Source organism: Numida meleagris, chromosome 1 (genome assembly GCF_002078875.1).
Source record: "Numida meleagris isolate 19003 breed g44 Domestic line chromosome 1, NumMel1.0, whole genome shotgun sequence".
Lineage (NCBI taxonomy): Eukaryota > Metazoa > Chordata > Aves > Galliformes > Numididae > Numida > Numida meleagris.
The window spans coordinates 81,292,325-81,319,070 of NC_034409.1; the positions used below are offsets into that span (position 1 = coordinate 81,292,325).

A 26,746-nucleotide genomic window follows, 5' to 3' on the forward strand; every position below is an offset into this window, starting at 1 on the left:
TCAACGAATTCAGCTGTTGGTTGGCTGTGCAGGACTTGGGAGCTGCGGGGTGAAAGTGATGCATGGAAATTAAGCTAATTTTAAACTGCAGGCAAGAGAAGAGACTTGCTAGCAGTTACTTAAGAGAAGCTGCTGACTGTTTGAATACCATTAAGAAGATTAATGTCAGCCCGCAGAACCACTGAAAAATTAGGGCTGAAAGGGACCTCAAAAGGTCAGACCAGTCCATCCCTCTCACCGAAGGCAGGATCACCTAGGGCTCGGGCATCTCTGACAGATGTTGCCGAACTTGATCTTAGAGCTCTCCGCTCCCCAGGCAGTCTATTCTTTATTACCCCTGTCATTAGAAAGTTTTGCCTAACATCTAAATTGAGCCTTTCCTGCTGTGATTTAAACCTTGGGTCTTTTTTTTTTTTTTTCTTCCCTCCTCTGCCACAGACAAGGAGTAAAGATTGTGTGCTTTTATGTGCTTGTAGAGTTCAGTTCTCTTCTCCTTTGGGTTGGGAATTTCAGTTCTTTCAAGCCCTCCCGGCAGGTAATGGTTCCTCGGCTTCCAGCTGTTCTCCCTGCTTTCCTCTGGGCTGGATCCAATTACACCACATCTCTTCTCATTTTCCATCACCTCAACACCATGACATAGCTGACTCGCACTCGCCGTTTGATCCTTTTTCTGAAGAACTGCTCGTTAACCCAACACTCGGTCCTTGAAGAGGCGCATTGCTGCTGCAGTGTAAGACTTTCCACTCGCTCAGCAAACGGCCCCTTGCTTCTTCCAGACCTTTTCTCCAGTTTGCCCAAGTAATTTTTAATTCTAATCCAGTCCAACACCACATCCAGTTTTGCTTCATACATAAAAACACCCCGCCCCCCATATCCTTTCTGACAGAACAAAAAAACTGAACCCGAACCCAGCCGAACACCATCGCGCCAGGGCCCGCAGCACGCACCCCGCGCCGGGGCGGCCGGCACGGCCCGCGGCTGCCCCCTGGCGAGGCGGCGGGGCCCAGGTCCGAGCCCGCGGCGGCCTCTGGAAGCCCGGCAGTTCTGGAAGCACGGCGCCGCCGTCAGCTAGTTACAGCAATTAGACCCCATTCCACACGTTCCAGTCGCGATTCACTGTTGGGATGGACTGCGGGCTGCAACTGTGCTTTAAGGGGCTGCATGAAGGGATCCAGTGTCAAAGTGTGGAGACAAAGTGCTTCCTGCAGAGGTGTGCAAGCACCCAAAGGTCCCCACATCCAGAAGTAAGTGTCACCAGTACAGAAAACTAACAGCTAAAATCATTAATTGTGAGCAGGGAAAGCTCTAATTTATACCCTGAGAGGAACCAGTAAGAGGCTAGAAAACAGATGAAGTCCTGCCTAGTTCTCACAGGAATACATTCCTCCACACCATCAGATTCCAGGGCTCCCAAAGAACAGGTTCTGTGATGTCACCTCCATCTCCCCCAGGAGCACTGCACTCCATGCCTTCAATGTTTCATCCCAGACCTGTTCCACCTGGGAGTCTTCCACTCTGGCTTCAGGCTCCCTGTGTGCTCCACCTTGTAGCTCCCAGGTAAGGCCTACTCAGCACTCCCTCCAAAGGGCCTCCTTGTTCAGGGAAAGGAAAAAGTCCAGAGGAGATGAACAGTCTCCTCTTGCTGAGCATGAAAAAAAGGACATTTCTGGTAAGCTTGCTCCCACAAGCTGTCAAGTTTTGTCATTGACAAGAACAGTGGTTGAAAGCCAAAGGTCAAGGAGGGATAGAGGTCATTCCTGAGCAGAGGAGAGGGGCTTTACTAGCCTTCCTGGGGGCAACACAACCATGAGAGTAGAGGAGTGACAGAAACTCAGGCCTTGCTGATAGCTCAGTAGATCAGGGATGAGCAGTGAAGGTCAGGCTACCACTCAGCATCCACTTCCCTCCTCCTTTGCCTGTTGGCTCTGCTATGAGAGCATTTCACAACACTCATGGTCACAAGGTAGCAAAAGGGTAAGTCAGTAAAAAGAGCACACATGGCACTGCAGCAGACATGCAGGAGACAGAACCTAGCTGTGCCCTGGCTCTCCTGATAATCATCTGCGTCAGTGCGATGGATGCTTTTTCCCCACACCCAGGCTCTAAGAGGTTCTTTGGGCTTGCAGATTAATCAAAACAGGCTGATCTCAGCTCATTTCTTGTTCTGCCTTTACTACCTCACTCAGCAGGCATCCAAGAGTACCTCATGCCCCCAGTCCCACTCTGTGCCCATCCTGCCAGCAAGCACAGCTGTGGCTTGGCTGCCATTCCCTGTTGCCCGCAAGGAGCTCACCTGCCTGATAGGGATGTGCCCCCCAGCAGCAGCAATTAGCAGATACAGTAGAGGACCTGGGCAGGCAGGCTGCACCCCTCCTAATTGACTGAAAGAACACTTGAACTTGATCCAAAAGGAAGCACAAGCTTCAGCCTCTCTGCATTCATTTACTTGCATAGCTTGTCCAAACCCGCATGTAGGCAGCAGCTTGCAGACAAGCAATTTAGAGGAAGCAGAGTCAGGCCAGCACAAGTCAGTTAGAGATATTGACCCTTCTGGCACTTTGGAGGCACACCTTGAGCTCAGCTTAAACATGTCTTTCTTCCCCTCTCTAGGGGAACTGGCCCTTCTCTTCGTCTTCTCATCCATTATTTTCTTCAGTATGACTCATTCCAGCTACAAGTCCATTGTATCCTTCAGCACTGTCTGTTCCAGGTTCTGCAAACCCTACCAGGTAGAATCCTGTGGAAAACAAATCAGAACACCTACATCCCTTCCACACTGGCAATTCTTGGAGAGAAACATAATATCAAATATCTCATTTCTGGTTTTAACCACACGAAGATTTCACCAAATTTTTTCTAGAGTTACACGGGTTGCAGTAGTTCCATTTAGCCTAGAGCAAAGCAGTAGGTCTATAAAAAAAAGACAGTTCTGTACAAAATAGTATCCTCCCCTCAGGTGATGATGGCATCAAGATAGACTAGGTACTTCATAACCCCGGAAAACTTTGCTGGCAAGGCACGGCTAGCAGAAAGAAGAATCAAATCAGGAGCAATTCCCGAGCAAGCAGATTGAGCAGGCTGCTTGACAGCCATCACTACAATGGAACACATATCACAGGAATGAGTTCAGGTGCTTCGTAGTGAGTTACCAGGAAGGGAGAAGTATTTGCAAAATACACAGTGTTGTGATCATATAATTGAGAGTTCCACTTCCAAGACTCTCACAAACAGAGGTTATAGCTTAAAAGTTTCCCTATATTCATGACATAGGACAAAATCTGCTTCACAATGAATGCAAACAATGCCACCAAAAAAAGACAACTGCAGATGCAAAGGAGAAATGCTAGAGGCTTGATAGTGCTTCAACATTTATTTTCCCCCAAAGACACATAAAAGGATTAAAACAGTTCTAAAAACCACAACGCTTTATAATGCTTTGCAATACATAAATACTAACTGTACTTCCTGCTTAAAATAAGCAGCAGGAAAGTCTTTTACTCAGGCCTTTATGTCAGTAAAGTGCATAAAGCTGTTTAATTCAGGTACACAACAGGTGACAGGAAAAATATAAAGCGGAATCATTCCAGTTTAGTCCAAGACTGGGAAATTCTCCTGAGTGAGATGTTCTGCCGCTGGTTGGAAGCCACATTCAACAGATAATGCTCACATTGAGTACAGATGTCTGCAGTCAGCCAATTTGCCATGGTCCTTGTGCGACAGCACAGAGGCTGTGCTAGGCCATGGGGCTCCAAAATAACAGGTACACTGGAGCAGGAGAGGAAAGGAAAAAAAAAGAAAGCAGACAAGTAAACATACCTTGTATCTGCTGGAGGGCACAGAACTTCTTCTACCCTTCCCCAAGACCTGATCCAACATTTCTAAGTGATTTAGCTAAGTGGATGTGTTCAATGGAGCAGTCAGCTCCACTTGGGAAGCTATTAGGCACCAGAACAACTTCGTTTACTGACACATCTCTATTGACTAATAGTATTTCAGCAAAAGGGCTAGCTAACAGATATCTGTGGTTGATCCAAGGTTATGACTTACAGCATATGCTGTAGAATGTTTGACATCTGGAAGTGTGGCAGTAATGCAGTCACTCAGAACTCCTTTGCAGCATCTGCATTGTGAGCCAGACCAACGCACTGTCAGTGCTAACATCAGTAGTGAACACTGGCCTGATTTGTGGACTCCGAAGTACAAGCATGTGAACCAGAAACTGCTGTGACTATTTTGGCTATATTAGAAAACAGTTTCAGAGAAAGTAGAGACCTGTTCACCCAGTACAACATATACAAGTATATACTTGGAAAGAAGAGAACAGAACATATGCTTCCAGTTCTAGATATTGCACTTATACTCACAAGGTAATTTCCACTCAGACCTGTAAAAAATTCATTTGGCAAAAATTCCCCTTCCAGGGACAAAAAAAAAAATAATAGAAAAGGTGCCTGCTAGGAGGAGGACTGAGAAAGCCATCTGTTGCATTAGTCTTCAGTCAGTTATAACTTTGACCATTCATGTATTTCAGTTTTAGGTATAGACAGGGTACTCTTGGATTGTAGGGGAACACCCCCAGCTGTTGTGGATATAGAACACAGTGAATTTGGGAAATTCTCATACAAATGAGTCTTTCACTAAGAATCTGCATCTCAGTGCAATACTTTCTAAGAACTGTAGATCAGTTAGACCAGTCATTCAGCATAACATTCAGTTGACCAGAACAAAACTAACTACTGCAGTTGTATGCACAGGTAAACAAACCCGCTGACAAGTATCTGGTAACACCTTTCAAGGTAAAGCATAATACATCTGTCCTAGCTTACCTATAACACTCCCAGTGCTCTATTTCATGCAGCAACTCCGAGCTCTTCTGCTCTTGAGTAGCTGGGTCTTCTTCTGTGGAGAGTCTCAAAAGTTTTAAGAAGTGAAGTGGGAGATGCATACACATTCTGAAGGGCATGGACATCTAGAATCACAACATGAGTCACCTGAGTTCTCAGGGAAATCCTCTGTCTTAGCAGAGAAGTTTGCATGGTATGCAGTTGATTTATTACTACACTTAGAAGATAAGCATTAACACAGTGAACTCCCTGACCCTTGTATAAATAGAGCACAGAGTAATCCTAACAACTTTACACAGGATCAAAGAAAGAGGAGCCAGAGCTGTTTCAGCTGACATGCCTTTCTTTCCTGGTTGTTTTTGTATCTTCTATTATTGCCTCTTTTCTTAGAAACAAGCTAGAGGGTAGATTTGAGGTACCAGTGGGATGAAGGAAAGCTTCCTGTGACTAAGTGAAGTGCAGAGACAACAGAAAAAAAAATGTTTGTTGTGAAGACTAGACTTGCCTTGATGCAGCAGTCACAGCAGACGACACTAAGAGAAAGAAATACCCAGCATTATGTTTGAGAAAAGCTCAGTAGATACAGATGCCGAAGTTAAGGATGACTTTCCCAGAGTCTTAGTTTGTGACTGTAGCAAAGTCACTTGAAGGCAAAATGAACAAGTCTAGAGTTCTCTGTTCAGTTTGCCAGCCCTCCTATTTATGGCACTTTAGGTCATCTGAAGCACATAATCATTTGTAGCTTGAAGGCTTTAAATGCAAGTGCCCATTAGTTTTCACTAACAGCACTAAGAGCAGTTACTAAACTACCACTGGTTGTTCAGTTGTTGCTTGTAATCAATGCAGCACTTTGCTGCTGCTTCAAATAGATTTAAATGAGCCTGGATGAGCCTGAAATTTCCCTTTTCCTCTCCTATGCGGAGAAAAACTCTGACAAATCAGTGGATAACACTGGGTCCGATTTCTTTCCCAGTCACAACGTCTGGAGTCCACTTCTCCAGTCTTGAACAGAAAATTCTGCTGAAAAGGCTCTCTCAGGACCTGCTCAAGCCCTTGACTGAAGTAAAATGCAACCTACAGAGCAAAATGAAGATAGTAATTGCTGAGAAGAATTGAGTGTTACGCTTGCACAGTAAATTTGGGCATTGCTAGCTTACTACTAAGAGTTAATATTGAATTACCACTTCAGAGCTAGTTTTCCCATGCTCTCTGCAGCTGTAGACACTCCAGCCTAGTTTGTCTGATAAGGCAGAGCTGAAAGGCTAAGGAACCCATTCCAATCCAAGGACTGCAACTGTCTGAATTCTGAGTATTTCACTACTATTCTTTCATTCTTTTCTCCATCATCCTCATTCAGCCCTTTTGTACCCACTCACCTGCTGCAGAGGTAACAGCTGTAAGGCCACTTAAGAAACATCTGCTTATGGCAGCTGAAACAAATCTGTGGAATGGAAAGTTACTTGTGAATGCCAACAGGAAATACCTTTCTACCAACAGTATCCACTGCCTGCCAAAGAGTGAGCATATAAGCTAACCTTCTAAAGGCTTCAGATACATATACAATAACAGATCCATTGAAGGATAGCAGAGACACGGGAATTAAAAGCTAAAAAGGCAGAAGAGGTCTTATTTGTAAGTCTGTGTTTTTATGATGCAGAGGTTTGGGGCAGCTGCCAGATAACAGGAGTTTAAAAAAAGGCTCTTGAACAAACAATAGCTGTATTGTGCAAGAGCGTAACAGTAGCTAGTTAAGAGAGGGAAGAAGAGAGACATTCTTTGAGGTAGACTGCAACAATCCCGAAGAGATTAAGTCAGGGCAACTTTGAATCCAATCCTGAAGCAATAAATGAGTCATAAGGAAGCTGATGAGTCTCTTGAACTTTATATGAAGAACATTCATACACAGCTGGCAGTCAGGAGTGATATTATCTTGAGAAAGCTAAAAAAAACTTCAGCAGTGTGAACACAAAGGGGGTAAGAGAGCCATTTTAGAATAAGCAGAGAGCAGGCAAATTAAAGCAGCATTGATAAGTAAGGTGAGAAGGAAACGGGAATTCATGAGCACAGGAGTGGAATTATCATAGCTGTGCTAGCAGAACTCTTTGGCTCTGTATATTACTGCTACAAAAGTGAGTACAAGTTGACCCCAAAGCCTAGCAGCATGAACTCCCTCACATCTGTGTTGCAAAGGGCTCACCACTGAAGACGTCTGCTCCAGGGGGGTTGGTGGGAGCAGGCCCTCTAGAAGAGGCTGTGACTAAGTAAGCAGAGTGAACAGGCAACAGTCCTGCACTGTAGCATTCCCTCCCTCATCTCTCCAGCCTTTACATTCATCACCCAGCAGCGTGGCTTAAGTAAGCACAACTCAAGTGTTAGAGTCTGAATTAAGAGCCTTTGCCTCTCTGTGTACCAGATTTCAATCTATATCTTTGAGAATTCAGAGTTGGCCAACAGGAATGGCAATCAGCTGTACTAGCACAGAAATAATAAACAAAACACTGAATAAAGGCTAGGCTGCTACTTAGACGATTTACACAGCCTAAGCTTGATTAGAAGCCATCACAGCACAAGTATTAAAAGATCTTATACAGCCTAGGGCCAAACTCAGATCAGCTGCATGAACAGGAAGAATTGAGGCAGAGAGCACCTCAGCAGTTCAACACTAAGAGACACAAAATCATGCAGCTTCTATCAAGGCAAGGACAGCACACTACAAGGAAAAGAAAATGTACCTTTGCTCTTGGAAAGACACCATCACTACCTCCTTGGGAAAAGCCTTCCCTTTTCAGCACTATCATTGCATATCTGGTTCCAATCAGTTCAGCAATGGTTGGTGATGGCCTTGTAGTAGGAAAATAACAGTCCTGTCCAAAGACAGAAGTTAAGCATTAGAAAATGCTGAAGACACACACATACTGGAAAAGCGATCCTCAAAATTCGATCCTAAGAGACTCAGCAGCATTTGTCTCCAGAACTCACTTCTGCCAGTAATGGGCTGTAGACATTACTAGTAGAGAACACTACAGGTAGTACTGCTTTAGTTTTTGAGATTTTAGACAAAAATTCAAGTAGTTTCCTGAAGCTGCACTAGGGAACACATCCTTTGGTCCCCATAGCAGTTAATCCCATCTCCAGAGCCAGTCTCCAATGACTTCTACCCTTGGATAGCAACCACAGCACGGATGGTACCCTTGGCCCCTCCTCATCTACGGTACAGGTTCTCTTTCCACAGCACATTGCTCTTGCCTTATCTTTCCCAAAAGACCCACTGTCCCCACACAAACAGCAGCTATTGTCTTGTTGCTGAAAATGAAAGAAAACAGTTTTTACTGAGGTGGGGAGCCTAGCCTACCTGGATCCCCCACCATGCTCCCGAACAAAGAGGTTGGGGTTATGGTAAGTTTAGAGGTTTATCCAGGGCTGGGAAAAGGAGCAGTGCAGATCTCCACATGTACACTACAAGTTTTATACTGCCTCCAAGTAAAAAATAATATCCCAACTTAAGTTGAACATACAATATGGCTTAAATAAAACCAAAATAACATGCTCACGGCATGTACACAAGGTTCAAGGTGCACACTGGAATCATCATCAGATATATTAGAACAGCTTGGCAGCTGATATGCCAGACTTACAAGTTCCTTGCTTTGAAGGCCAGTGTCTAAAGATTTGGACCTTCCTCTGTAAGGATGCAGCTGCTGCTGGCCAATATTCAGGAAACATTTAGTTTGAAGGTCTCCTAGCACAGGTGTGCTCATGGGAGGAAGTGTATGACCTGCAGCAAGACCTGAGTAGAAAGAGAGAGCTTCAGACAGCAGAAAAAAAGATGACTGTCAGCTTCTAGGTGTTCTCCCCCAAGGCTGAACAGTCAAGAGCATGACACTGCCTTCTGAAGACAGCTAGGCCTGCATCTCTCCTTCTCAAACCTCATTAACTCAGATCACAAAATGCAGAGATTACTGTAATTATGCTTGTCAGTAGAAAGTGATAAGCCTTCATTAGCACCATTTAGTTTAATAAAATCAAATGTTCTACTTGAACATTCAAAAGGCTCATTAAGCTTTTACTGTGAATTCAGTTATGCCTTTTGGGATATGCTGTCATTGTTTTGAAGCTGCGGGAGATGTACAAGCATCAGTCAACTGCAGAGGAATGGTTTTCTAAGGACACCTCCCCAGACTCATTATTTAGTGTTGGAACTTCTTCTGTCAAGTACCTTTAAGTGATCAGAGAGGTGCAGTACAGTAAGCCCTAACTTAAGTTCATGGCAGCCAAGCAGGCCACTGACACTGACTATACTTTGTCACCACCTGGTTTACACGCGTAACAAAAACAGCACTGACCTGTGCTGCTGTAGGACATTACTGATGACCTGGCTGAGGCAAGCTGGGTGCTGGAAGGCAGCTTTGGAGTAGTTTCCTGTAGACCAGAGGACAAGGTATTCTTAAGCTTGCTCAAACTACTACTAAACAAAACCCAGGACTCAGAATCGACCAGAAACAGCACAAGGCTCATCCAGAAGTAGAAGGAAGAAAGAAAACAATGTAGAATATTTAGAAATTTTGTGTTCCAAGAGGCAATTGCAACAAAATTTTCCCCAACAAGGAAGCTCCAGTCAAGCTAGTTAAGTTTCAGATTCATCTGTTATCTCCCTCAATCAAGTTCCATGTTGATTTTAGTCACAAATTTTCAGTGGGTCAAAAACCAACTTCACTAGATTCCTCCTTTACAGCTTTCAGAGTACTTCACCATTTTTCTTAGTTCAGGCTCACATGCAGCAACACTGGAAAAGCATTAGGAATCCCAGTAACCTAGTTCAAACCCAGTGCTGTATGTAAAGAGCATAGTTTCTAGCTTCTCTAGGAAAGCAGAACAAAGTTGCAGCCTCCATAGAGAAGATCTTTCTAGTTCACAGTAATACACCAACAGCTCTCAAGCACTGAACATTCCTACAAGTAGCACATTCTTGTACAAATATAGCTAAGATTTTCTGCTTTTATTAATTCATATCCGTTTTCCCCAGTTAAGCAAATGCATTTCAGACAAATGTTTACAGAAAACAGATTCCTGTTGGTTTGCCAGAGCATCTGTGCTAAACATAATGTGTTAGGGCTTAACTCTGTTCCATAGAATTTCTGACTGTGCTCAGACTGAATCCCAGAACCATACACAGTCAAGCTTTTCACGATCAGTCTATAAAGAACCCAAAGCCTGCATAGCCCAGTTTACTGAAAAATGGTGCTCCTTTAGTTGCTCGACAGGCAGGAGAGTGGGAATTCACCAGTAAAGTTGCTTCCTAAAAATAAATATGTGAAATGCAAGTGTATCTAGCATCAGTTGCCTCACTGTGAGGGAAAAGTGGGAGAAATTTTGGCCCATACTGGCCAGACTCCTATGTGTATCAAGATTTCAGTAATACCTAGTTTTAAAGACAACAACAGACCTTAGAGTTATAGGCCGCAATCATGCCACAAAAAAAGTGTTTAAATATCACATGAGCTTCTGTAGAGTCAAGGACTTCAGTGAATGCAACAGTACCATGTTTGTTTACTTTTGAAGGACAAGATTGTTCACAGTGAGATTTGAACCTGATATTCTAAGATACATATCTGTATAGATACAATGCCTAGAATAGACTATTTATACTTATCCAGCCCTTTCATTTAAAGCCTTACCTGAACTCTTGATCTTGGATGCTGTGCTATTGTGTTGACAACTTGAAATGCTGCACTGGCATCTTGGGATGTTAAAAAACTATCATTTGGAGATTTCAAGACAATGTTTGGAATCACAGACATTTCTGAGGGGGTGAGGGAAGTGAAAGAAAAAAATACACATGCATAAAGTAAGATATTATGTTGTCAAAATAAAACGACAGATCTTACACCCATATATCAGAATTTGATATTTGCCCTGCTATTTAGTATTTTAGTTTTAGGAGATTATTGAAATCCTGTTCTCTAAGTTAGTTGACAAATTCAGGTCAAGACTTAATAAGCCACAAACAGGTTTTCTAGAAGTATTCTTATGCTATATGACCTTTACAAACAAAGTTTGCATTCCCTTCTCCCTTACATTATATGCTATCCATTATTTTCAGTCAACGCTGACTTCAGCTGTACGCTTGTTAAGGTCACTTTGTAGCAGATACCTTTGGGCCTGCTCCTGCTTTCCCTTGCTGATGATGGTTGAAGCTTCTGTGGTTGCTTAATTTCTGCCATGAGCTGTTTGTGTAAAGTAGGCTCTGATGGCACACGCTCTTTCAGCTTCCACTCCAGCACCTGCAAGCAGAGCATAGCACTGAGAAGAGCCAGTAGCTAAAGTGGGGAGACAGTGGTGACAGAAATAGACCTTCAGCAATGGCACTGTTTTACAAGTGCCTCTCACTCAAGAGGACACTGAGCCCTGTACACCTGTGCTTCCCATACCTCATTTCTTGTTTTCTGAGGCACATGAGAGAAGCTTTAGTGTTTGTTAAAGAACACTTCAGCAACTTTCAGATTTGAAACAAGGCTTGATCAAGTAGTATAGGAGTCCTTTCAGGACCACAAAGCATTCCAGGTGGAAGAAGCAGCAGTGGAAGGAGAGAGACTGATCACCTTTCTCTGAAGATCTGCCACCCCCCATTTCCCTAATCCCGTGCATTTGCAGATAGTTCTGCCCAACATTGAATTACAGTTAACCCTCTCCTAAAGCCAAACCAGTAGTTAAGACATTAAATCCGTATTCCCAGAAACCATCCTGTCAGCTCTGAAGTTATGTTGGTTTGCTTTCATTAGATACAGCAGCACCAGGTCACCTACAGGTTTTAGATGAGGCCTGGGAGCAGCTACAGCATTGCTGGGGGTTCTGCATTTTTGCTCGATGATCACCTGAAAGAGCAGAAATGGTGCTTAAGCAATAAGGTTCTTTCTCTACTGCTTGTATACCTTCCCATTCAGTGGCACAATGAATAACTCGAATAAAAATTTGAGAATGAAGAAAGTAGAGAAGCAATAAAAAGAACTGAGTAGGGGAATGAAGAAGCTTGCTTAGAGGTTTTTGGTAGAGATGGCTTTGTCTGTGGGAAGAGACAATCAGAAGGCCTGCACAGCCCTTTTGAGCATGCACAGGAAGCAGACAGCATTCTAGTCCTAGCAGCTCAAAGTGCTCTAAGAAGTCACTGAAAAATGTTGTACTCAGATTTTGATGTCAGGACTTTATCCTGACCAGAGCCATGATCATGATACTTTCATCAGTGATAACTCAGTTCCAGGGAGGATAGTTAGCGAATGGGTTAACAAGACTATAACAAGAGTTGTAGCAGCAGGCAGCTGAATGCATAAGCTAGAGTCCCACAGATTGGTTTACAGCTCTACATAAACTAGGAACAATAGCAAGATAGAATTGCAGTGCAGGTATTCTCGTGAGGCAGGTTGTTTCTCTTAAAGCCTGTGCTTGCTGTAGAGGGGACAGGAAAAAAAAAGTCGGGTTGTACATGTATGTCTTTATCTGCCTTATCCACTTATTTTTACTTTGAGCCTATGCCATTTGCTTTCCCTGTGAATACAATTGCAGAATACACAGGAGTGCAGGTAGAACACCACTAGCTGTGCCTTAATTAATTTGCAAACTAGACCACTGTTCACTACAGGAGCTTTAAAGTAGCTTTGCAGATAGGGAAATCCTTATTTAAGAGCCTTCACAAACAAAAGCCTGAACAGTAAGTACTCCATGCTTTCTCCCAGCATTCTTGACAAACGCTCTTCAAACTGAAGCTTGTGCTTCTTGTCAACCACAAGGAATGAAAACAACAACAAAAAAAATCAAGAGCCAGTTCATCCTGCCACCTTGAGTTATGTTTCTGTACTACATAGTGCTTTGCAATGCACAACAGTACCAATGGAATGAGTAGTTGTGATGTATTTTCTCCTTCCCATTACTATTCATGTATTTATGAACAAATTAGCCTCCAGATAAGTGTTAGAGCCTTATCTGAAGGCTGGCACCACAATCAAGAAAAGTGAGAGCTAGGATTTTATGGGGGTTTAGCTGAAGATTTGAATCCCCCACACTCTAGGAGAGCCAGCAAGAAGGGGAAAAATAATGTTGATGTCTAGCATGGTAAGAAAACTTTTCACTCTTTAAAATATTGGTCTTTATTATAAGTGGAGTTGTGTCTCATCTTCTGCCAAGATGCCTGTTTGCAAAACACACCAATGCCACAAAGCCTTATGCTAGTGTTTTAGATCTGCTCATCATTCCTAGATCAAGCTGCAGCAAGTAAACAGCATTACAAACCTTCAGAGGCACTCAGTCATTTTTATATCTGTGCATCTTCACCAACATCAACATTGCTGGAAGCCTCTACCACTTGAGTTGGCACCACAGCTGCCCCTGGAAGCAGTTCAGCTTTTTTTTTTTTCTTTCCTGCCTAAGCTGCTGCAGTAGCCCACATACACTCCTACAGGCCTCTGCCTTAGGCTGAGCAGAGCACTAACTCCACAGTGATTTTACACTTCCACACATCTCACAGCAGCTGAGAAGGCAAGAAATCTAGTAAGAGATGCCAAGCACTGCACAGCTCAAGCAGCCTGTAAAGACAAGTGTCTGAGTACGAAAGCATGAGCAGGCAAGAGTTTGTTTAATGGAGCTGTTTTGTGCAAAGCAGCTTAATTGCACCAGAGAAGGAACTGACTGACCCCTGAAGGGGAAACAAGTTTGCCATCCAGCTTTATAAAAATTTGGCTGCCCCAGATTATAAAGGTACTGGAAATGAAGTGTTTGTTTGGATAAACATAGCTATAAAATATTGAGCTGTAGCTGAGAGGGAACTATAGACACTTTTGGGCTGGATGCAACTTTGAGAAAGACCTGAAGTGTGCCTTTCAGTCTAAACAAATATTGTTTAGAAACCAGGTGGTTTCAAAATTGTCCACTGACTGTAGTCACTCACCTTCCGAAGCTTGTACCTCTTGTGCCGAATATCATCTAGAAGTAATTCATAAGGGGAGTAGGTACACTCTTTCAGAGGGACAGGACGCTGCGGTCGGTCAGTGGCCTTCCGCAGCTTTACACCATTCTGCAGTTCACAGATGACACTGGGCCATAGGGATGCCTAGGAGAATCCAGTGAGAAACAAGTCAACAACTGCCTAGAATTCGTGGAACAGCAGTCTCTCCCTCCCTGTTAATGGGGCAAATGGAGTAACTGAAGTCCTGCAGAAACACTAAAGTGTGTTCTTAACACTCCCCCTTAACCAGCTTGAAGATTAGGGCATAGTACCAGGTTTATCCCGGAATTTTATCATCAGCTTTATGAATGTACTTCATCAAAACACAGCTTTTGTTACCAGGTAGTTAAGACCCATTTTCTTGAAGTAATTCCTGCAAGTGCTCCATGTACCAGAAGAGCTTTTGTTTTGTTTCCCTCTCCTCTTTCCTGTCTTCATATTATTGCATTCTAGGAAACACTGAGAGTGAAATCCCAAGTCTTGCCATTAAAATCCTCTGAACTTTTGGAAATCAAGGGTTGAAGGGCCCACAAACCAGAGGAAGACAAAGGGGAAAAAAATCTCTGACAGCAACTTATGTTAATGGTTTCAGCCTGGAGACATAAGCTGATAACTGATATCTTCTCATCCTGTTCCTGTATTAATACCTGTTTCCACAGGATGCTCAGGCACGTAGGATAGCACAACAAAAGTTAAAGGCAAGAAAAAAAAACATAATTCACTCAATAGCCTGTTTAGATAACATTGTAATGGAAGTGCAAAGTCAACAGCTTATTTGGCTCCCAAAGGCAAACTAAGCATGAAAGTGATTGTATTATAAACAGTAAGAGGGAAGCAACATGTATTAGAAAACTGCCTCAGAACAGAACTTCTATCCATCTTCCATTTACAGGACGAAGCGTCTTCTGTCAAATTATGCTTTCAGATATCTTGGTATAACAGTAGAAAAATTTTATGTAAACTCTGACTGATAGGCTGCCTTCAAGGAGAAAGACATTTAATTGGATTGCTTTAGCCGAGTTTTGGGTCAGTGGTATCTCAACTCCAGAAAGCAAGAGCAGTCAAACAGTCACCACATACTAGCCATATCTCCTTGACTATCATATGTATTGTGTAGGAGAACAAAAAGAAAATCTCAAAGTTACACTGACGAAAGAGCTAGGCAAATAGATTGGTGTTTGTCTCCTGTTCAACACTAAATGCTTTCCATTCTGTTCAGCATCTTAAGTGGTAAGATAGCTGTTCCCAAGAGAGCTTGGTGCTTAGATTTCAAGGGGAAGATTGTCTTGTGACACATATGAATTGCTCTGCTGAGACGAAACAACCCTGTATGATATCAGGTTACGGTCTGTGTTTCAGAAAGCCCATTTCAAAGCAGTCAGGATGGAAAAGTGTGGTCCACAGACAGCATTAACAGCTTGGCACCACTTAAGGCATCAGCTCCAATCTGTGGAATCCCAGTGAAGTTGGCACCCTGGTTATTTTAAACTCAAGAGTTTGTCAGAGCGATGCAGTGAACTGGTGCTTAGGGTCTTGGAAACTAGAGGCAGAGGATTTGCAACAGACACCCTGCTTTTGGAATTCATGTCTTCTGATGGAGCAGAGGCCAAATACACTGGCCTTCAGGCCACATGTCAAAGCCTGTGTATTTATTCATATATTCCCTGCAGAAAAGAGCTACAGCAGTTGATGAGTTTGTGGTTTAAGATAGCTTGCCAGCTTATTTTACTAGATCACAAATTTGAGAATATGCCCAAACACACATTTCACAAACATTTTCATACGAATAGTTTGAGCACGCTTCAAAGCAAGTGCTATTTAGACAAAGAAAGCAAGTCCACAAGTCTCTCGGGGCTTGCCATTTGTCTCTGCAGACTCCAGACTACAGAGCATTTGTTTATGCTGGGCAGAGCTCCAGCCAGAAGAGCTATTTGTTTCTGATTGAGCCCCGACTGCGTAAGGCCTTGGAAAGGAACAGAATGAGTTGCTTTCTCCGCACCAAACACATATTCTCATATCTACAGAAGGACAGAATGGAAGGACAAGTAACACAGTGAACAGAAGGTAGGAGCTACATCTCCAGCCTCCCCCTCCTTCATGCCTTTGTTGAGCTACTGGAGCTCCACAACCATAAGGATGGATTCAGTTAATTTTCTGTCCCCTCCAGCCCTGAACTAGTACAGACGCCACATGATAAAAGTGATCTAGTCCACCTTACTCTGACCACCAACAGGAAGTCTTCTGGGAGTTGTCAATCCAGCTACAGAAAGGAACAGACTGCTTTTGACAGGTATCAAATCCTGCCAAGAGATGGAGCTTGGGGCTCATTTTCAGGAAGAAACAGCATGAGTAACTACTTGTGGACACTTATTCCAAAGTGTGCCTCCAATTTCACTTTTAGAAGTGGTTTAAGTTGAACCACAAAAAGGCTCTTTGTACAGAAAAAGCATCCACATGAGGTAAACAGATGAAATAGCTTAACTTCAAGTTCACTCCCCAGCTTGTTTTGCAGACAAGTCTTTAACTACTTAAGTTCTCGAACAACCTAACAAGTTTTATTGATGTTCAACCTCTATTTTTGTTTTTTTAAACAAAGGAGTCACTGGGAAGCCTCAGAGAGCAAGGGTAGACAAACAAGCCCAACCTCCTCTAATGAAGGAATTAAATCCCTTACCCACTGTTTTTCCTTCTCCTGCGTGTGGTATTCCAGCAAATCTTCCTCATCCATTTTTTTTAGACTCTAAGAAGTGAGCACATTAAGTCATTACATTGTGCTGTCCAGTGCTTTCTCATTTATGCAGCATAAATTATTAGTGTTGACTTGAAAAGCTTAGAAGTCCCAAACACAGACATTCAAAATTTACAATAAATCACTACTGTGGTGCAGAGACAAATGTTTCCTACCATGAAAACAGACCATCAGCCAGGTACTCCATTTCTAGTGCAATGGGAAGATTATAACTAGATCAACTTACAGAAGTAGAAGGCATAGTAAATAAGAGGTGATTCCAAATTTACCTCTTTGGAAGTCTGGATGATGGACACAAGCTTCTGAATTTCCATAAATTCAGTAAAAAGACTCCTACAGGTCATTTTGTAATGTCTGGTAGCCTCAGAAGGCATGGACAGGTGATCCTCACAGGCCTGAAATAAGTGGAACTATTTAAAAGAGTTCTCCTTGAAATAAAAACACATGAAGGTTGAAGAAAGCAAAATTCTTTCTTCTCAATCTGTAGTTAAAAATCATTGTCCTCATTGCCCTTCTGTATCTTTTTGTTTGTTTTATTGTAGATGCAAAGAAGCAAGATGCCAAATCTTATATTTACAATAACTTGTGTGAATTATATATCCTGATCTCCACAAGCTGTCCTTTGAAATAAGTACCTAGGAGGGAAAGCTTCCAAACCAAACCAAAACACAGCAGGTGAAGTCACTTGTCATGTTATTTTCCCCCTTATTCCCCCATCCTGATTAGACCAGGGCACAGACAGTTTCTTTTTTTCTTAAATTACGGTTGAGAGGAGGCCATTGGTTTGAGCCGTGACATTCAAATCCTCTTGCAGAAACTGAATATTATAGACAAGTGACTTGTTTCAATAACTGTAGTCTCCAGGTATTGAATGCTACCCATTGAAGACTACGTACTGAAGGACCCTACAGACACAGCTGTGTGATCCATGGTCAGACTTCCTTCTTAGTTCTTTTCCATGCACACTTGAGTGCACCTTAGATGCTTTTTTGCCTTCCACCTCTGACAGGAAAGCCACATGTTCCCCCTATGCCACCCAACAAACTACCCAGCTTCTCCCCAAAAACAGTCCGTCATCCTGGTTAACAGCATGATTAGCCATCAGCTCCTCTAAAGCTGCAGTGTTTACTGAGCAAGAAGAAAACCTTGATAACATCCTGCAGGGTGACTGTTGGCTTCATTCCCTCATCATCCAGTTTCAACATGAGGCAGAGCAGTTTATCCAGTGGATCACTCAGTTCTCGCTCCACTTGGCTGTCAATTCCCCAGTCCAGGGCTTCATAGATAACCACACCCAAGTACTCCAACAGCTGCAGACAGAAGCCAAGGAAGCAGTGCAACACAAAACACTATTAACTCCACAGCCCTCACTTCCCTGTTGCTGCTGCCCCTCAGGGCTGAGCACATCTCTCAGGATGAGAAGGGCTCCAAAAGTAACTGAGCGCTCCTCGAGTAGCCTGGGACGCTCCCTAGTGAGCTATGTTAAGCTTTTAAACGGCCTTGTCTAGCACCTCTCAACAATGTTACCAGGACAAAAAGTCTATACACTATTCCACAGTAGCAGCGTTGGTGCACATTGTTTGTTTCCCAGTCCCACAGTCTTACTGGAGCTCACTCCTAACATTTTAGTTCATTTTCCAGATTGCAGGGAACAGTTAGGCCCACAATGCCCAGTAAGTGTAAACACCTTGACAGTTTTAGGCAGCTAGACAGCTGCATCTCCCATGCTGGCTTTCTACACAGCACATATACAAAAGTGAAGACATAGGCTTACCTTGTCCTCTGACTGCTGAATGCTTCCAGCATCTGAAAGGGAAACAAGAGGAGGTAGGGCAGGATGATAACTGCACAGGCGCTGATCAAAAGCTTTTAGATAAATAGGCTTGCTTTTGGAGAATCCTGCCGAGCAGTGCAAGATACTCTATTTACCGTGAGCATTGGCCCCAATCTAACTACCACTTGTTAGTTTATTTTATTTGTTAGTAGGTATCTAACCACAAGGAAGGCAGTGGATCTTTGTCTTCATTCTTTACTACCCACTCTTGTCTCTGCAGAGTCAGCCTAGCAATGAACCCTCAGCAGTAGAAATACATAAGAGAAAGCTTGTTGCTGTTTGCTAGCTACGCATAGCAATATAAAAAAAGTAGAATTAACAGTCACAGATTCACACTGAGAGTTAATACAACAGTGGAATAACAGATTAGAAGATGAACAGAGCAGGACACAAAATAAAACCTCAAGTTATTTGTTTCAAATAACAGAAGCTGTAATGAATTTTAATTCCAGCTATTCCTTAGAATGGCACACTAAAGCATTAATAAAAAAAAATCGCAGGCTGTATACCTGCATTACCTCTTATCTGTAGACCTTTAGAGTAAAGCATAGACAGAAGAACAGCCTATACAGTCAGAACAATGTGAACATATAGAGAAGGAGGGGGAAAAAAACCCTTTTTTTCTCCACTTTGTCCCTAAATCTCAACCAGTTACAGAAACAACCCGTGGCATCCGCAGCTACTTATGCTCTTACCAGACTTATGATACACCCGGAAAGAAACAGTGCCATCAGCATGAATAAAGATGCTCCCAGGACCTTTTATGAATACAGAATGGAGCGATGGGTGCAGCCCCTGGGCTAATTCTTTCATTCTGCAGCAGCACTGAAAGCAAATAGCCCAGGCTTGCTCTTCACTTATAGGGTGCTCAAAACACCTCAGAATCTCAGCTAGAGAGACCTTTGCAGCCTGCTGCTCACAGCATGGAGACTCCATGTTCACCTTTACAACTCCTCTCCTAGACTAGGAAGCTTAACAGCCTTGTTCCCAGGACAGGGGAATGGTCAGGCAGCAGCCTTTTATCAGTTCTGACCCAAGGTTTGCTCCCTCACACATTCTATTCCACACAGGTGTGAACACTAATGCCAATTTTGTTCTAGCTTTTTAAAGGGACAACACCTTAATTTGCATTGGCACAAACATCTTTGAAGGAAAAACAGGAGTATGTAACCAATTGAATTCTAAAATAATGAGATGGGGCAAAATTCATGCTTCGTTTAATGTTGTTGTCTCCAGCAAATACATAAATGGCAATGCTAGTAGGTGCAGGTGGGAGAATATTCATCTTTGGACAAGGTGTAAGGAAACAGTGACAGGACAAGGGGAAATGGTTTTAAACTAAGACAGGGGAGATTTAGGTTGGATATTAGGAGGAAGTTTTTAACACAGGGGGTGGTGACGCACTGGAACAGGTTGCGCAGGGAGGTTGTGGATGCCCCATCCCTGGAGGCATTCAAGGCCAGGCTGGATGTGGCTCTGGGCAGCCTGGTCTTGTGGTTGGCAACCCTGCCCACAGCGTGGGGACTGAAACTCGATGATCTCTGAGGTCCTTTTCAACCCAGGCCATTCAATGATTCTGTGAAATGTCTTGAGGTGCGGCCTCACCAGTGCTGCATACAGAGAGGTGATCACCTCCCTGCTCCTGCTGGCTGCACTGCTCCTGATACAAGCCAGGAGTGCTGCTGGCCTTGGCCACCTGGGCACACTGCTGGCTTACGTTCAGCTGGTTATCAGCTAACACCCCCAGATCCCTTCCTGCAGCGCAGCGTTCCAACCACTCTGCCCCAAGCCTTTACCTTGGCGCTGCGAGTCCCAGCAGCAGGGGCAGGGACCGGGCACCCGAGCGTACGCTCAGTCCTCTTCCCCGTCCCAAATGCTGACTTCTGCTCATGCGAAGCACACTGCGTGTTTTGCGTGGTGGGATCTGGGCATTGCGTGACGGGACAGCCGCAGGGCTTGTGCCACCGCAGGACGCGCGCCGAGCATCCCAAACGGCCGCCCTCGATGCGTGTGGGGAACGCCCGTGGCGACCGAGCCCAGGCCGCACCCCCGCCTGCACGGTCCCGCCCCGCGCAGCGCCGCCCCACACAGGGAAAGATGGCGGCGCCCGAGGCGGCGTGGAACCGCGTGGATGTGCCGTGGCCCGCTACCAGCAGCGCGGTGCCCGTGGCCGCCCGGCATCCCGCAGGTCCCCGGCTCGGCTGCCGGGCCGCCCGGCCGGGATGGGGTGGGGAGGGCGGGGGCGCCGGAGCCGGGGGGCCGCAGGGAGGGCCGGGGGAGGGGGAAGCCGATCCCGGGCGTGCGGAGTCTGAGGCGGGGGGCGCGCGTGGGGTACGGCGCTGCGCGTGGCGGGCGCTGAGGTGCTGAGTGCCGCCCGTTCGCAGTGAGCTGCCTGCCGGCGCTGCGGCGGCGCTGCGGCGGCGCCCTGAAGCGGCTGTCCGGGCCGGGCCTGGCCGCCGAGGGACGCCTCCTGCGGGCCTTGCTCTACGTCTACCACAGCAGGCTGCTGCGGCACCGGCCCTACCTGGCCATGCAGCAGGTGAGCGGCGGGCAGCCGGGGTGGTTTCTGCACGCCGGGCAGGGCCTTGGGACGTCGTGCCAAACACAGCTTTGCTTCAGCTGGTGCGTTTTGTGCGTCTTGAAGCCTCATCACAGTTTGATTCAGTTGGGAGGGGGGAGGTCTGCGTGTGGAAGAACAACTGCAGGCTGTTCTGTCAGGCGCTGCCTCTCCTGAGACAGAAGCTGAACTCCGTAGCAGTTTTGTAGTAAAGGGATTGTCACAGCCTTCAAATAACTATGCTGAAATAAAACAGTGGTCGTTCTTACCTTCTTGATTCATTTGTTCATTATCATTTTTGAAAGACTGGTTAAATCCCAAACGCATTTCATACATCCATTGTTAAGATTTCTAAGACCTCTGTACTTTATCCCCATCATGTTGCATTACCACAGAATCATAGAATGTCTTGAGTTGGAAGGGACCCATAAGGGTCATCGAGTCTGACTCCTGGCTCCATGAAGGACCACTCAAAAATCAGACCATATGCCCAAGAGCATTGTCCAAATGCTTCTTGAGCTCCATTTATATCCTGCAGGATAAACCATGCAGTGCCAATGACAAGTGACCTGCTCCTGCTCTTAATTCCCTATTCACATTAAGGTGATAAGGGGGTCTCTTTGTCACAGTGCGGATATGGGAACATGACCAGAGCATTGCATCACACAAACCTGTAATGTGCTATTAAACTGATAAGGGGAAGGTGTCACTTAAAATAGTGACTGCTCTTTGACAAGAGCATTCATGTCTCTCAGAACACCAATTGAAGGATTTTCCTTTTTTTTTTTTTTTCTTTTTTCCTTTTTTTTTTTCCTAGGTGGAACAATGCTTGAAGCGACTGTGGAAAATGAACTTAGTGGGCTGCATTAAAACCCTGGCAGAACTGATTCCCAGGTAAGTGCCATGACCCTGTATGCAATACTACCCACTGATCAGCCTGTAGAACTGAGGGAGGAGATGCAACATCATAGACATCTCCTTGCCCTTGTCTTGCCACAGGAAAAGTGAAGCCCAGGCCCACGCAGAGTGCTTAGTTCCCAGCCAGCCTATGCTGGAAACGGTGGCCGTGAAGGTGCTGGGAGGCTGCAAGCTCATACTGCGTCTGCTAGACTGTTGCTGTAAAGCATTTCTGTATCCTTTTTTCACTATGTAAACATTCTTACAGTTCACTGGCAGCACTTCATGAGGCCAAAGTAGGGTCTGCTGTAGGCTCTGTGTTGCTGGTAGACTCCACTGTGCAATTCATTTGTGTAACTTGAAGTTTCTTTGATAGCCAAACATCTTATTTTCAAGTTATTATGTAGGAACCTCAGGCTGTTGGCTGGATGCTGTTCCAGCCTTGAGCAACCCAAAGTTTGCTTACATATCTCCCAAATTATTCAGGATATTGCCTTGTGAATTGCCTGTAGTTGGTGTGCTCAGCAAGTTTCATTACATATTGTTTATTCTTTAACCTTAACTGGTGTAATCTTCAGCTTGTCTGTTAAACATCTCTGTTCAGAAGAATTCATACTTTTGAATACTGTGGCTTCAGGCTTGTTGAGCCGGCTATGGTTTGTATATTTGAGAATTGTTTGTTGTCTGTTTGACATGCCTGTCAGGGAGAAAGCTTGTGATTACAGCTTTGCTGCTTAGTGAGCTTTATTCAGCTGGGAGGAGAGAAGGAAGCGATCTTGTAAATCAGAGACCCCTCCATCCTTTTGGACTCGATTCTAGCACCTGAAGAGTTGTGTGAGTGGAAGGAGAGTGCTGTTTTGGAAGGCTTTGTTCTTGGTTCATTGTAAGCTTTATGGAGTGCTTATAAAACCACAGCAGTACTGCCAGACACTGACATCTGGTACTCTTTGCAGCAAACAGTATGTCTGCCTCATGCTGAGATGGAAAGGCTGTGATAAAGATGTTCTCTAATACTGCTGAATTTTCCAGGAAAATCATTGCTCTGGTCAGAGCAGCACTAGGAAAGTAACTGCTGTCTGTAACTGAGGAAGTAACAACGCTGTGCCTGAGAACTCACTAAAATAGTGTTTTGCACAAGAAATTTCTTTTTCCCCAGCAAACAGAGCATCGGTGCTAGCGCAACTGCCCTGAGTCCATACACGCTGCTTATTAGGGAAGACCTCTTGTGAAATGATTTGTGCATGACCTGAGAGCCTGCACTCCACAAAGCTGTAGGGAGCGGAGAATCTCCTGAGTGAGGCTTCACCAGTCACATCAGTCCTGTGCTGTGGTCTTGAATGTGCCTGAAAGATGGAACGTGTTTTGGCAGGAGGAGCTCAGACTAGTATTAAAGGAAAATGTGATGGAGTGCAAAGAGAGGAGCCTCTACTGAGGGGAAAGCTGAGGCAGCTTGAAATCTTTTTTTTATCAGCTCTTCCTCTTCAGTTGACGGCAATCGTTCAGTGAGTATAAGCACAAGGTCTTGCTAGGGGAGGCTCTACACCTTTGTCTTCTCCCTTCAGGATTCAATACAGGTGTGTACTGCAGAGCCTCATCTCCCTGTATGGCGTGCTGTCAACATCGCTTCACCTGGTGTCTGAGACCCAGCAGATGCCTTACATCAAGGGATTTACCTTCCCTTCTGATATCAGTAGCTTTCTTGGAGTCAACCTTTCTTCTGAGGCGAAGAAACAAAAAGCTAAAATGCTTACAGCAAAAAGACCTACTGGCTGGCTGAAGAAGCTCTTCCCAACCATGCCAGAGGCAGTGTCGAAGGTTGGGAAAAAGAGAGGTTTTGTGACCAATGCAAGTGCAGTGGCAAACCACACCATCGCTGCGGATGACGTTGGAGAGCCCATTCTGGCAACCAGAGACAGCAGAGGTAAAGCCTTTTGGCACAGCGCAGCTGGTTTCTGAGATCTGAGACTGGCTACAGCTTTGCCCAACAGAGCCAAGCACTTCTGCTACCCACAGAGTGTGGTTCTGGTACAAACTCCCCTCTCTTGTCCTTGGAAGAGGAGGAGAATGCTGTCTGCACCATTGGATTTATAAAGCTGTAGATAATGTCAGTGCTGGAGAAGAAGGGTTTTTTTTTTTTTAAACAAGACAGCATGGAGAGAAGCAGGTAATGAATGCAGTGTATGGGTCCCGCATTTTTCCTGCTTCTGTATAGATGGGGGCCAGGTATGGTGAGGGAAGCAAAGTCCACACAAGAGTACGTAACATTATAATATGGAGGCACGTAGCCCAGAACTAGCAGTCCTCTCTTGCAGTCAGGCCTATGGCTGGCAGCAATGGTCAGGCATCCGATGTGTGCGTGAAGCTTTTACACATGCAAGCTCACCCTTATAGCCATTTGTAAATCTGCATCTTCTTCATCTTTTGCTAGTTGCCACACAAGATGAGGAAATGCTTGGAAGTGTTGAGTACAGGCATGAGCCTGCTGAGACAGCAGGAGAGCTGAGAGCTCAGCAGGGCTCACTGCAGTGTCTTTGTGCAAGGACATAAAACTGTTTACTTAATGGGAACTTCTCTTTCTTTAGGGAACCACCTATGGTTTGATGTGAAGAGCTTACTTAGACCATCCAGACCTCCAATAATAGGGGTTTGTATGCCACCATTTTACATAAGTTTGTTTTTCTGGTTTTTTTTGTTGTTGTTCTAAAGACCCTCGCACTTGAAACATGATTGAAAATGTCCCTTCCCTTGCCTTATGTTACTCGTCTAACAGGTCATTTTGTTATGAAAGCATGTGCTGGTATCTCAAGTGAAGTGACCAGAGAGGAATTCAGTGGGCAGGAATATAAATGCTCATTGTGTCTCTCCTTAAGAAATGTTGTCATAAAAAACAGTGCTTTGCTCCTCTCCAGCAGAGGATCAGGCACGTCATGTTTTCAGAAAGCCAACTGCTTTTGTTATTCTTTGTTTCAGGGTAGATGCATGACATCAAAACCTTTTCGAGAAACATCAGTGTCACTTTCCTCTTCTATGGCAAAATTGCAGCACGCTGGGCCTCTTGTACATATGTTTCAAACAGCTGCATCTTTTGGTGAGCTGTCAGAGGCACTCAGGAAAGCTATTCTATGGTGCAAAGGCAACAGACTCAAATCAGAAGCTTATTTTCTGCGCAACAAGTTGCTGAAAAGCAATCGGCTGCACCACGTGGAGGCACAAGGATGCAGGTATTTTGCTTGAGTGGGGGGTTCTGGATCTGACACTTCCCATTTTAACTTTTCACGTTGTGCTACAATGTAGAGAAATGCTGTGGTCTAACCTATTTTTCTGAGCGTGATCACACCTTCAGGCCACTAGAATTGCTGATATGAATATTCTGTTTAGCTTTGCTTGTGAGAGGATGTAAAAGGCTAACAAATGCACAAATACGTAATAAAGAGGGGGGATGAAAATGCAGCTTAGATTGTGTGCATATATAATGGTGTTAGATGATGTAAAGGGCATCAGATTTCTTCAGAACGCCATGACTACCACTGTACAAGATGCTGTTGCATTTCCTGGGTATGAAAAGTAAAATGGTAGAGCATGCCCATAACTAGATCTCTAGTTATGTAGTAAAGGCTGTTAAAAGTTCTCTTTTGTGCATCTTCCTTCCCTTAAGCTTGCAGAAGAAACTGTGCTGTGTCAAAACAACGCTGTGTAAATACCTCCTGCGTGGCTCACAGAACGTGCGCTGGCCAAGGCAGTACCGTGGGGCGTGGTTCTTTCGAAGGAGGGTGAAATTCTCCAAGTGCTCGAAGAGAACTCTGAAGACTGTTCAACAAAAACGTTCTGAGCTTTCTGGGGACCGTGGGAGCAGTTTTTCACCCATCACGAGGCCTTCAAGTCGGAAAGGATGTCCTATCACTCATACAGCCTCTGTCAAACTAAGTACACCAGGGTCCCCTAAGCAGCTGCTGTTAAAAGAAAGCCCCAGGTCTGTGCAGAAGGAATCTGAGAACGTGGATATTGATTCTATTTTTGCAGTGATGGGTGTCTGATTCTGGACTGGGAAGAAATGTGTCTTGTTTTTCTAAGTAAAACTCAGAATATCTGCAAGTGTCTTGGTACCTCATACACCAAGTTCTGCTAGCAAAGGAGTAACTATCTTATTTTTGTAAAAGTTTTGTTTTCTTTTTTATGGAACAGCATTCAAAACAGATGAGTAATCTTTATCCTTTTACCCAGCCTTGTCCAGGAACAGCAGCTTTGAGTTGCTTCCTACTCGGTGCCTTTTCTCTGCTGCTGGACCACCTGTTATTTGTGCTGTGCATTTGACAGCACTTAATTACCACCCAAGGCAGAAGGCTGCAGCTGATCACTTACTGCTGCTCAGGCCTAAAGATTTGCCCCTTCTCCAAAAAGCGTTACACTCCTCCCTTGCTGTTTGTACAGACAACAGCCTTGACTTGCAGTATTATCACCGTTCTACACCTGTTATCCTTGTCCTGAAAAGGAGTTATTTGAATCCTGCTGCTTCAGAAATAGGGCAAAGCACAGCCAGAACCTGAAGAGTAAAACTACCTGTGAACAAGTCTCCCAGTGTCCTGAAGTCTTTTCAATGTGCAATTTTTGCCTGCTTGGCAAAGCAGAGTGTAGCTATTCCAGCACGCACTTATTGCTTGCTCTAACATTATTTGACACGCTTAGTGCTTTCCATCAGGCTCTTGTTTGTAGTTACCTGGTGATCCTGATCTTGGAGTTAGTTACATGACAAACTTATCCGAATGAAGAACTTTATAGTGGAGCATCTGCCTAACAGGGGCAAGGAAGGGGTTTAAGTGCAAGTAAATCTGGAACAAGTAAATCTCAGTTCTCTAAGCGTACAGTAGAAAACAGG

At 44.5% G+C, this 26,746-nt stretch overlaps 2 protein-coding genes across 13 annotated transcripts in view; one reads left to right on the top strand and one right to left on the bottom strand.

Moving 5' to 3' along the window:
• Positions 1-20,410, bottom strand: part of LOC110399783 (protein spire homolog 1-like) — a 51,856-nt gene extending 31,446 nt beyond the window's left edge. For 3 of the 9 annotated variants that reach the window (XR_002439408.1, XR_002439409.1, XR_002439411.1), the window contains exons 1-15: positions 19,115-19,504; positions 18,360-18,391; positions 17,731-17,895; positions 16,855-16,980; positions 16,511-16,576; positions 13,780-13,941; positions 11,648-11,716; positions 10,996-11,125; positions 10,520-10,644; positions 9,188-9,263; positions 8,480-8,631; positions 7,577-7,708; positions 6,221-6,285; positions 5,350-5,377; positions 4,827-4,969 (exon numbers count right to left, since the gene is read on the bottom strand). Coding sequence is in view for 4 of the 9 variants with exons in the window: in XM_021399071.1 (XP_021254746.1) it covers positions 3,579-3,765; positions 4,827-4,969; positions 5,350-5,377; positions 6,221-6,285; positions 7,577-7,708; positions 8,480-8,631; positions 9,188-9,263; positions 10,520-10,644; positions 10,996-11,125; positions 11,648-11,716; positions 13,780-13,941; positions 16,511-16,576; positions 16,855-16,980; positions 17,731-17,895; positions 18,360-18,391; positions 19,115-19,355 (1,899 nt within the window). In the remaining 5 variants the exon portion in view is untranslated. Of the gene's footprint in view, positions 1-3,177; positions 3,766-4,826; positions 4,970-5,349; positions 5,378-6,220; positions 6,286-7,576; positions 7,709-8,479; positions 8,632-9,187; positions 9,264-10,519; positions 10,645-10,995; positions 11,126-11,647; positions 11,717-13,779; positions 13,942-16,510; positions 16,577-16,854; positions 16,981-17,730; positions 17,896-18,359; positions 18,392-19,114; positions 19,506-20,215 lie in introns of those variants that run through there. The other 6 variants (XM_021399071.1, XM_021399113.1, XM_021399088.1 and 3 more) reach the window with 6 other exon arrangements.
• On the top strand, positions 1,099-26,443 carry NEPRO (nucleolus and neural progenitor protein). Of its 4 annotated transcripts, XM_021399124.1 has the most exons (9): positions 20,492-20,607; positions 20,804-20,958; positions 21,794-21,870; positions 21,976-22,107; positions 22,452-22,529; positions 23,436-23,794; positions 24,456-24,517; positions 24,844-25,094; positions 25,529-26,443. In XM_021399124.1, the coding sequence occupies exons 1-9, from the start codon at positions 20,517-20,519 to the stop codon at positions 25,905-25,907; spliced, it is 1,584 nt and encodes a 527-aa protein (XP_021254799.1). In that variant the 5' UTR covers positions 20,492-20,516; the 3' UTR covers positions 25,908-26,443. The 4 variants fall into 4 exon arrangements, with proteins under 4 accessions (XP_021254805.1, XP_021254825.1, XP_021254815.1 ...); XM_021399130.1 differs by lacking the exons at positions 20,492-20,607; positions 20,804-20,958 and adding an exon at positions 1,099-1,244; XM_021399150.1 differs by lacking the exons at positions 20,492-20,607; positions 20,804-20,958 and adding an exon at positions 1,394-1,557.